General features: G+C 31.3%; 1 protein-coding gene across 1 annotated transcript in view; it reads right to left on the bottom strand.

The window, feature by feature from the left end:
• Positions 1 to 12,032, bottom strand: part of LOC145283535 (poly [ADP-ribose] polymerase tankyrase-1-like) — a 168,095-nt gene that overhangs the window by 119,138 nt on the left and 36,925 nt on the right. Inside the window, exon 2 of the mRNA XM_080132406.1 lies at positions 5,190 to 5,414. Within this exon, the coding sequence (XP_079988532.1) occupies positions 5,190 to 5,414 (225 nt within the window). The remainder of the gene's footprint in view (positions 1 to 5,189; positions 5,415 to 12,032) is intronic.

Below are 12,032 nucleotides of genomic sequence, written 5' to 3'. Positions count from 1 at the left end.
TAGCGGTTTATAATTATTGGCTTTATATTATATATTTAGTTTTAATTTAATAAGAAACTGCGTTGCGAAATTTCATAGAAAATTCCATAAATTTGTTGATTTCTATTTTCGAGGTTGAAGGTGTTAATTCCATAGGCCGTTTATACTACGCTGGAGCAGGTTGTAAAAATATCTTTCGCTTAATAAGTAGAAAAAAAAATTAACGAAATAAAAAGCTTCCTAATTGTAGTTTGATGTGTTTTCTAACTGCTTTTAAAATTTCAAGAATATTGATATAGATTTTGAGGGTTTGTATTACTATACACATAGATTCGAAAAAGTTGTCAAAAAACAAATATATAACAAATAAATGTTATCAAAAGCAAGTTACTTTTCTACCTAACTGGATAATTTTTTAGTGTTTTTATTTAATGTAACATGTTTATTCAGCTTGAAAACAGTGTTTACCGATGTTTTGGAAAATTTTAAATGGCGCCCGCCGCCCGACTCTCTTGAAACGGTAAGTTTGGGGAAAAGAGTTAAAAATAAAAAAGTAGACAAAATACTGCTAGAAACTCGCTCAATATATGTTACCGTGACATAGGCTGACATATATTCGGTGAGTTTTTAACAGTATTTTGTATAGTTTTTTTTTTTTTTAATTTTTAACTCCTTTTCTCAAACTTACCGTGTCAAAGAGAGTCGGGCCGGGCGCCATTTTTAATTTTCCAATACATCGGTAAACACTGTACGTTTTTCGAGCTGAATAAACATGTTACATTAAATAAAAACACTAGAAAATTATCCTGTTAGGTAGAAAAGTAACTTATCTTGCCTTTGATAACATTTATTTGTTATATATTTGTTTTTTGACAACTTTTTCGAATCTATGTATAAACGAGATTTTGATACTTATTTTGATTTTGAAAAAAAACATTTGTGGCTGTTCGCAGTAAAACATTGTTTTAATTCGCTGTTCAAAACTAATTTAAAGAATAAAAGTGCATGCAAGCTATATATCTACAAAAGTTTATTTTGTTTTTTTTAACCATGTTTTTAAATTTGACGAAAAATGTGAGAAATTGCAACAGATTCATAATGCCGAATTGGTTGGGATTGTTGTTATTATACATTCTGAAAACCGAATAGTTCTAAACTAATGTTATTCTGATAACAAAATAACTCTAATTAAACATAAGAACATTTATATTCATATTTTCATGTTTTTCTTAATTCGTTCTTGAATAAAAATTAAAGAACGCATGTTTGTTTATACACTGTGCTATGGCTGATTCTACAGGCTGGAGCTGTTGCTGCTGCTGCTTCTAGTAATACTAACTTCATTTGACCAAATTAGAGAAATAGAAACAATTTTTTTTTCGGGTAGGTCCTTTTAAATTATCAATTACCGTGGTCCTACTCAACATAAAATAATACTTTTAATTGATAAAGATAGTAAAAAGATTGATTTACTTACTACTGGGTGTCCGAAGAATTTTTTTTTCAAAATGTTCGATACTCGGCATATTAAAGTCTTATTTTTAACACGACAAAAAAAGAAATGGTCAAAAATATTTCGGACACTTGACAATATTAAGATTAACACCTCTTCTTATTGATTCCCAAATTTCATGACGAAATTCTTCATACAATCACGGTACGGACCTTTAGAAAACAGGGGGGGTCATTACAAAACCTTACCGAAAACGCCATTTTATGACGTTCACATTTTTATCACTTTATTTGCTCAAAACTCTTAAAATATATAATGTAAATTCATATTTATTAATTCATTTGAAAGTATATTCATTTCCGAACAAAACAGTAGTAATTTGAAGACTTGAAGTGCTTTGGTTTAAAAAATATGGCTATTTTAGTAGAACTACCTTGAAATCTGTGATTATCCAAAGCGTTTTTTCGTCCGTGTGTATTACTAGAACAATACATAGGGCTCGAGCAAAGCCAGGCTGAACTGCTAGTAAATTTATAATTTAAAAAACGTAGATACAAAATTAGTCACACAACATCTTTTATTTACACACTGTGCGATTTAAACCTATTCTGCATTTTCACCTAACAATTTAATAAAACAATATCTTAGTCGTTATTGTTTATTACTTCACAAATGCATACTTATGCAAAATACAGACCATGCTAAAATAGTGACAGCTTTTTGTAACTATATAGACTGCCAACTAACATTTTCATTTACAAACAATACCTTATAAAGTCACATTTAGGTTGAATATCATAGCTAAAAAATAACACGGTTCGTATTCTGCATAAGTACAAAAAAAACATATACACTGACACAGCAGATCAGAATTGTGTAAAAATAAGACAAAGGTGTTCCTAGCTTTGCTCAGGCTTGGAACAAAGTACAACATTGGTCTTGGCCGCCTTTGTGCGATGGTTACAGCAAGTGAATGACAGTTGTTACAGCAGTCAGTGCCCACCAGTTACCATGGGTAAGTGCCAATAACTGCAAGTAACCAACTCAAAATAGCAGTTACGAGTTAAAAACAGCAGTAATTTACACGAAACACCAGTGTCTACCAGTGCTATGAAGTGACAGTAGCTAACTTAACAGAGCAATGACCACTAGCGGATGACAGTGCCCAACAATTGAAGACAGGCAATTTGCCCGTCAGTTCCTACCAGTGCCCACCTCTGTCAAGAAATGATAGTAACTACCTGAAAAATCACTGACAATCATCATCATAACCGTCAGTGATCAACCCACCACTGGATGATAGTACTATACAATGGATGACAGTGTACAAAAATTGAAGACAGGCTATGAAATATTTCAGAGCAGTCAAAGTGCTCTCCATTGAAGGCAAATAACTTCATTTTGGATCAGTCTATGGAGGCCGATACTGTTTATAGTTGACAGTCAACACCAGGAACAGATGACAGTTGAAAAGGCAGCCAGTGTCAACCAGTGAACACAAGTAAATGTAAGTAACCATCAGTTGAAGACTGATGATTTCAGTTCAGTGCAGTCCAATGGGGGCCAACACTGTGACTACCAGTTGCAAACGCAGCTATTGCCGAACATTACCTGACAATACCCACCAGTAATCTCCCCAAACCAATACTAATCGCCAGTAACCCTAACCTCCCAGTGCTGAAAATGACATCCAGTGGCTTCCGCTAGCTGCCACTGTCAGGCATCAGGAAGCCAGGTTTCATTTTGGCCACGACCACCAGTGCCCACTATTTTCCAGAGCTAACAACTATAGTTTAATTTGTTTTCAAGGAGAGGGGGGGACTTTACCAAATATGGTCTAGCATACTTCCACTGAGTAACACCAGTACACAGGTTCTGCTAATATATATATATGTATGTGTGTGTGTGTATATATATATATTATAAAAGAACAGTCTAGATACATACTGTCTAGTATACTACTAAAACTTTGAATCTTATCTTGTTGGTTTCCATGCACTTTGAATGATGCCATAAAGAAATATCATTTATGACATCATAAATAAATGAAGTAACAAAAGGAGGACATCACCACTTAGTTACTAGAAAATGGATGACATCATACAAGATGAACAATAGTTATCCAAACTTGTAGGACATGTATGCTTGTTTGAAAGCAGTAGTAACCATTGGCTGCTGCTGCTCTATCTAAAGACTAGAATAGCTACTCGATGCTGCCCAATAAAAATAAAATTTCTTTCCCTCTACCTTTCTCTTTCTCTGCCCAAGCCATTACTCTCAAGTGGACATACACACAAACAACTTTTTTTATATAATAGCTTCCTCATGGAATAAATCATTTTCTTTCCTAATCAGTACATAATAATACTGAAAAACCGCCCACACCCCTGGCAGAAACTGGCCTAGTTGTCCCTTAGAGAATGATCAATTTTTTTCTTGATTTTAAATATTGTCCATCCAGGGCAACGCTGATCAAGAATATACCAACTTTGTAGATCTTTATTTCTAGTTTTTGACTTTTAGCTGGACATACAAACAACTGCCCTTTATATAATAGCTGTCAAAGTTAACAAAGATATTTAATAATATACCTAACAAATACTGATCCAACGAGTAATGGTTGATCTAATGTATACTAAAAATTGAAAAAAAAAAAGCATGTGGAGAAAGTTAGCAATGTATCTTATATAATGGGTTAGAATTATTTTCAATCTTTTCAGTATGTTTTCTACAATTTAGAGAGAAGGTAAGTATATTGTCAAATATTTTTACGATGGTGGTATCAGGACAATTACTTAGATGTGTGTGCATGTGGATATATATATATATATATATATATATATATATATATAAGATTTTTGAATGTGAAATGATATGTAATCATTTCCACTATCAGACATCGCAACTCACATAAACCATGAAAGCCACAGATGGGAAGACCTAGATAAGAGTTTCACCCTCTGGTCTAAGCTTGTCTTCAAGACAAGTACACATCCATCATATCATTTTCATATATGGGAAGTGCTTGACTGAGCCTCACTCTATGGTTCCCTCCACCTGCAGCAAATACTCGTCTAGCTACAACAACTATCAGCAATTTCCCTTAATCTCTACCTGTGCCTAAAACCAAAATTCTATGAGTAGAGTTCATTTCCTAGAACTGCTCGCCTATGGAACAAAATACTGCAGAGCTGCTTCCCAGCTGACTATAACATCATAGTTTTCAAGTTCAATGTAAACAGGTTCTTAACAAGCCGGCTTCTAAAATAAATTATATTTTCCAATTTCCACCATCACGGTACGCATTAACCTTTGTCCTTGAGTAGCCTCTGGGCTTTGATAAGCGGTGATTATATGGTAAAAAAAAAAAAATTTTTTTCATAAAAATAAAATTGTCTGAGTGTATTATTCTAGACTTTTGATTGGTTACTGAAATCGAATCTGAACCGATCAAAATTAAGTATTTTACAGAAATTATTTTGCTGCTACTTCTGTAAGTAGCAAAACTAAATAAAATTCATTATAATTCTTGCACTATTATGAAAAACTCATATGTTTAGAACATAAAACTGAAGACATCCTAAATTTAAAATTAAGGAAACTTCTCTCTAACTGAAGCATTATAGAATATTGTCTGAAACTCCAAGTTCATTAAATGATTGCAGAAAACATCAGAACATTCCAGAAAAACTGACCCAATGTTTAAAGATAAGTAAAAGAGATTAAAGTAAAAAAAAAAAAAATCTGCACTCCTCACCTATACAGACATCAATCTTTCCTTTGATAGCAGCTTCATGCAATGGCGTATAATTCCAATTGTCTCTGACATTAGGATCCGCATGTTGTCGCAGTAACAGCTGGACTACTTCAGCGTGGCCAAATGAGCAAGCGTTATGCAATGGAATAAGTCCTCCTTCATCATGAGCATGAACGTTGGCCTCACACTCAAGTAAGTACTCCACAACATCTTTGCGACCAAATCCTTAAAGAAAAAAAACAAAAAAGTACAAAACATGTTTAATGAAAATCATTATGGCAATTTAAATGGTTGAAAAAAAAATAAAATAAAAACAAACATTGTGTTAGATTTGGTACAAGACAAAAAAAGAATTAAACTTTTTGTCATGTAATTAAAAAAAAAGAAAAAAGTGTATTGTATGACAATGAAATATTTTCCATTAGGAAAAGAAAAGGATGTCACTTTTGGATAGCAATAAAAATTTGAGAACTCACTGCAAGTGTATATTTATAAATCAATATTCTACCCTCCTCCCATTACGACTGGTACATATATTTTATTTGGACCAAAGAGTTCAAAATTATTGTGGAGTTATGTTTCAGAATTTTTTAGATGAGGATTGATAATTTGTATTATTTGGACTACTGTTCTTATTTTGAGTGTTATTTCATCAAAACGTTTCAATGTAATTCCAAACTTTCTTGACCAAAACGTTATGAAAACAACATACAAAATAACAGTAGTCCAAATAATACAAATTATCAATCCTCATCTCAAAAATTTGCAACTATACTAACAAATCGGTAGGGTATTAATACATAAATGGCAACCACTGAAAAACTATACCAAAATCTGTCAAGAATAACTAACAACCTCAGATTGTTTGATGGTCAAAGAGATTACATCAGCAAAAACGCTGTGAAAATTACTCATTAGAAAACATTAGTCCATATAATCCAAATTATCGTGGAAGTTTGCACTTGTAATTAATATCCGTAAAAAGGAAATATGTTTTTATTTTATTATAGAAATTAAAAAAGAAATAAGAAATAAAGGGAGTTCAAAAGTTGAAACAGAGGTGCACAGTTATCCTCCTTGAATTCCTGGAAAATACTGAACGCCTTCTATTTGATTTACCAGAATTAATTTCAATATCACTTTAGTTACTTATAATCTCCTCCTCCCCTCTCTCTCCCCTCCAATTAAGGCAAAATAAATTCTTTATGCCTTACCTAAAAACTTGATTATAAAATGTAAAAAAAAATGTTATAGGCTGACCACAAATAGATGTACAGTTTTTCATTCAATCTTGCTAGTGTGTGTGTGTGTGTGTGTGTGTGTATATATATATATATATATATATATATATTAGTGTCGGGACGATTAATCGGAATTGGGAATTGAAAAAAAATTAGAATCGGAAAAATTGATGCCTATTTTCTGATGCCAAAACGACTCTTAACTGTCTTTTTTTATTATTTGATTTTATTTAAACCAAAATCTTCCATTGCTGGTAATATTGATAAAATAATAAATATTTATTGATTTTAAATTACCAGTAAAACTAAAATCGATAGATCATCCTCCACAAGTGTATTTTGACGTTTAGGAAAATATCTGCATATTTAACATGTGTTTTTACGAAAATCGGGGGGAAATAACTCTGTAGTTAAATGTGTAGAGATTCAAAAGAATCGGAATTGGTAATTGTATTGGAATCAGGAAAAAATATTGGAATCCTCCCATCATTAATATTATATATACACACACACAGAAATCCACCTAAGAGATATCATAATATACAGACATTTCACACACACACACACACACACACACCTCTAGTGAATGAAGTTAAAACTGGAAGCAAGCCATATTTTGTATTCACATTTCATGAGTTATGTTTCTGACTAAGGGGAAGAAACGTCTGTTTTCTGTGCTAGAATTTATCCACATAATACTTATCGTTGGCTAATCTTGGACATTGAAGTGGTATTTTTTAGCTCCTTACATCGATTAGAAAATTGCCTTGTCTAAAAGAATTGCAAAAAAAGTCTTAATTAAAGAAAAAAATAAACAGATTATATTTAGTAATCCTAACAGCAGAACATATTTTCACATTGTTAATAGCTTTATATAAACTATCATTATACATATACATTAGAAAAACTAAACTGATTAGATTGTGTGAATCAAGAAAAAGGTCATAAAAAATGAATTTCAACAGCTTTTTTCTTTTTCTTTTTTTTGAAAGTGGTTGAAATTTGATTTTAAAAAAACATGTGCACAAGTTATTTTTTTGATAAAAATATTTACAAACGTTTGGAACAGATTTAATTTTAACCAGATTTTTATTTCAATTTACTGAAGAAGGATGGAGATTGTTCTGAAAATTATTAACCCCAAAAACGAAAGTAAGTATTAAAGTTGAGCACTGAGGAATAAAACTAAAAAGCAGTATGTTCACAATTTCCTCATTTGAACCATCTACACCGTTTACTTTCTACACACGAATCTGGCTTTGATAAGGTGTTTAATTCCCTTACTTCTCATGACAATTGTTAGTAGCTTAGAAATAATAGCTTAGCAAATGGAGCCAGAGCGGAGTTTTGTGGCTGGATTCAAATCCCTCGACCATTAAGAATCGTCACTTCCTGTACTGTGAAAGCATTAAACACTAGTGTCTGTAGGTATAAAAAAATAATATATTTTTATACATATTTTATCATATATGCATGAAAATGAGTCTTAAATATCCAATCAGAGGATGAATGAACAAGACAGTAAACGGCACTATGGCGTATCTAGTTAGTTTTTTTGGGGGGGAGGGGGGTATTTCTAAAACACATTTGTTTATATAAGAGATTACATGGAAAATTCAATCTATACATATTAGAAAAAGAGAGAATGGTTTAAATTTTTGTATGACCGTGGTTTTGTATACATTTTCAGAAAGACAAAATAAAGTCATATTTTTTAATAACTCTGTTTATTTATGTCATTAAATTCTTTTGTTATAACAGTAGCAGATCTCAATTTTTAGGATGAAAGTTCACGTAATGCATCATAAATATAAACAATCAAGTAATACAGTCATTTACTATTTATCAAAAGTCATTATTGAATTTTTCATGCAAAGTAGAAGTACCATAAATCTTTCAAGCCTGGACTAGTTACTGACAATTTTTTATTATTATTATTATACCTCTATATCAACCTCTACGTTAAGAACTAATGCTCAATCCAATGTTAAAAAAAATTAAAAAATTCTTAGATTCCTACTTAATCAGATAATCAATTATGATAAGGTGAATTAATGTTTGTTTCCTAAAGGCCTTTTCATATATACTTTAAAATACATGCTTAAAATATTTTTTAGTTCTGGAATTGAGTTATGTTTAAAAAAAATTGAAATTACATGGAATAAGGAAATAATTCACTTTAAATAGATAATTTAAATAAATAGTTGTATTTAAATAGAAACGAAATTACATACATTTCACATGATTTGTTTGTATAAGTTTTTTTTTTCACTCTATAATAAAGAGCAATATGCATTTTTAAATATATATTCATCATGTCACACAAAACCTGCTCAACAACAAAATCTATTTCCATAAGATGCCCCCACACTCCACCTTTTTTATTATTATTATTATTTTTTTTTTTACAGATTAAAACTTTTTCTTTAATATTTAAAAAAACAAAACAAAAAAAACAACTTTTTCTAACGTCTTTGGTGTTAAAAGTCTAGTGTTATTATTTCTAGCTGCTCCCCACTATCCTCCAGTAATCAAAAGAAAATAAAAAATCAACAATGTTTACTTTTTCTTAAGGTCATCAGAAAGGATACATTTTTTTTTATTATTCCTAATAATTCGTTCTTAATTATCCAATTGAAAAAAAAAAAAAAAAAAAACAAAAAAAAAACAGATAGCAAGTTAGATATCTCCTGCCACCTGAAATGCATTCGGAAAAGAAATTCTCCATTTTAAATAAAAAACTCAAAGATGTTTTTTTTTTTCTTTAGGCCATCAGAAATAATAATTTATAAAAAAAACAAATAAATGAATAACTGATGTAATTCTATAATTATATTAGTGTGAACACTGACCAAGTATGATTTTTTCACATTTTTGATGAAGAGTGTACACTAGTAGCTCACTATCCATAATAATGCATGGAGTATTGTTACCATATCAGGGCTGCTGCCTTTACTTTTAGACCCCCCCCCCCAAGTGTCTAATAGGTCCTGCACTATTAATCAAATCCCAACCTCTGTCCCATCACCATAATATTGCATTCCTGTACCTAATGTAATAAGCACTCACAAACTCATAGAATTTGAACATACATCCATCAAAACCTGCTCAGCAGCAAAACCCCACCCCTTCATTGTTGAGGTCCGTAGATGTTGAAAAGCCTTCTCCTCTAATAACTTCTTCCCTTGGACTGCTAGACTCCAGAATTACCTCCCTGTTTCCTACTTCTCTGACTAAACAAACCTGTTGAAGTTTAAACTCAACTCCCCACAGTCCTCTGCTAAACATGATCCCAAATAGTAGGCCCTTATGTCCAAGTGGCAATATGCCTTGTTTGAGTGAACAAAAGTGAAAAAATAAATAAAATAAAATAAAAAACATAGAAAGATATATTTTTATGTTTTTTGGTTTCTTTGGGGTCTTTTTTTGTTTTTTTTTTAATAAACAGCGACCTAAAAAAAGACAAGGCTTGCCATCCCAGCAAACCAAAAGGTAAAAAATATGGAGACAGAAAAATGAACCAAGTATACAGAACTTGCCAGAATACTGTACGTTAATAGTATATAAATCACAATCCATAATAAAGGTTGATTAAAATGGTGAAATCCAGTTAGAATGCCTTGTTTAGGATATATGACCTTTTGATAACAATAAATGGTTGATAACATTAAGACGATGTAAAAGCTTGTATCAATTAAAAAGCATTAAATCATGATTTTGAGATACATACTGTGCATACTCAAAGTTTGGAGCTGGCCGATTCTTTTAACTTTTATCCATCGGTTATTGTCATTCAGGATTATAATCAGGTTTCATTGGGTCAAAGAAAAAGCAAATATTCTTGAAAATTGGTTCAGATATTTTACTTATAATTGTGAAAAAGAGAGAAACTTTCTTCTTCTTCTTCCCAGGTTGATTGCTTTCTTAAACAAGCCTCAAAAGAGAACTCTTAGTTGGTTTTATTGTTCTGCTGCCATCACGAGAGAAGCCTCCACCAGCCACCATGTGAGAGACAACGAATGAATGCATTAACTTTAAAAGCAGCTGGAAAGAAGACACCTGCTTACCCTAAATTCATCAAAGAGTAAGAGTATGTTATATATATTTACTAAAACACACACCATTGAAGTTTCAAATTGTGATCAGTAAAAAAATATATATTACACAAAGACGTCCATGCAATTTCTATATCAATAAAATTATGCAACTATTCTCATGATTCTTCATGTACATGTATTTCTCACCTCTATGTGACTTACATTTTCTTTTTAAACTTTACCATGAAATTGATTAGTTTTTGAAAAAAAGAAAAAAAAATTTTTTTTTACCTATTTAAAAAATTAAATCTGATTGATTTTCTTCATAAATCAGTCAGAATCTTGAATACGCACACACAGAACTTGAATGCCTAGTGGAGAGAACTCGAATGCCTAGGAGACACTATCCCCAAGTACCTAAGACCCTCTGTACAGGATTTGTCAGGACAACCTGGCATGAGAATACTTTTCCCTACAAGTAAACCCTGATTAAATATTCAAAATTACATAGTATTCACAGCACAAATAAGTATGGCTAACCCACACTGGCTTTTATGAGGACTGGTTTACCTTCTCCAAGTGATATTACTTCAAGAAACAGCACAAAGCTAGGACAAGATGAATTTTGCCCTGGAATTCAGTAAGACCAAGAGACCACAAGAAAGGTATACTATAACATATTGAAATGGTCAAATAGGAAGAGGAAAATTATGTTGTCAACTTCTTTACTAACTTTAATTGAACATTCGAATATTTATGTATCTCATATAGAGATCAAGTGTTAGCTTCAAGAACCCCTCCCTTGAATTTTGAGAACTTTAACTGAAGTAAAATGAAACAAAACAAATATATATATATATATATATATATATATATATATATATATATATATATATATATATATAAATCAAAAAGAGTATGGCTTCATTGATTATTTGATATGTTGAAATTTAGTTGACTTTGGATATAAACATATAATATAAAGCTGAATGTCTGTGTGTGTGTCTGGTCACGAATAGGCTCCTATATGGTTGACTATTATAGAAAACTGATTACATATGATAGAAGATGTATAGAGACACAGGAATGGGTATGTTTGATCTGGCATAATGATGATTCATTAAACTTGTGGGGTCTGCGTACATGCCTGGTCCACAAAGTATGGAAATAAAAAATTTAAAAATTAAAAAAAAACGTTTACAAGTGTTTTTGATATAAATGTACAGAATAATACTTTGATGAGTATGTTTTAACTTAAATAGGGATGGTATAATAAAATTGTGGGGTCTGGCCCCTATGGAATGGAAATAGGCACAAACTTTAATAAAGACTTTTCATATCTATCTGCGTAAGTATACTTTGATAATTATGTTTCAGTTTGAAGAAATATGGTATAATTAAATTATGGGGTGTTCGTTCGCGCCTGACCTCCATAGAATGGAAATATGTCACAAAGTTTAACAAGGTTTTTTTTAATATAGATCCACACAATATTGTGATAAGTGTTTCAATGTGAACAGGTATGGTATAATAAATTATGGAGTTTATCTATTTTATTTATACTT

Source organism: Euprymna scolopes, chromosome 8 (assembly GCF_053919585.1).
Source record: "Euprymna scolopes isolate OS-2025 chromosome 8, ASM5391958v1, whole genome shotgun sequence".
Classification (NCBI taxonomy): Eukaryota; Metazoa; Mollusca; class Cephalopoda; order Sepiida; family Sepiolidae; genus Euprymna; species Euprymna scolopes.
The sequence above is the reverse complement of the archived record's forward strand: the minus strand, read 5'-3'. Positions and strand labels throughout refer to the sequence as shown.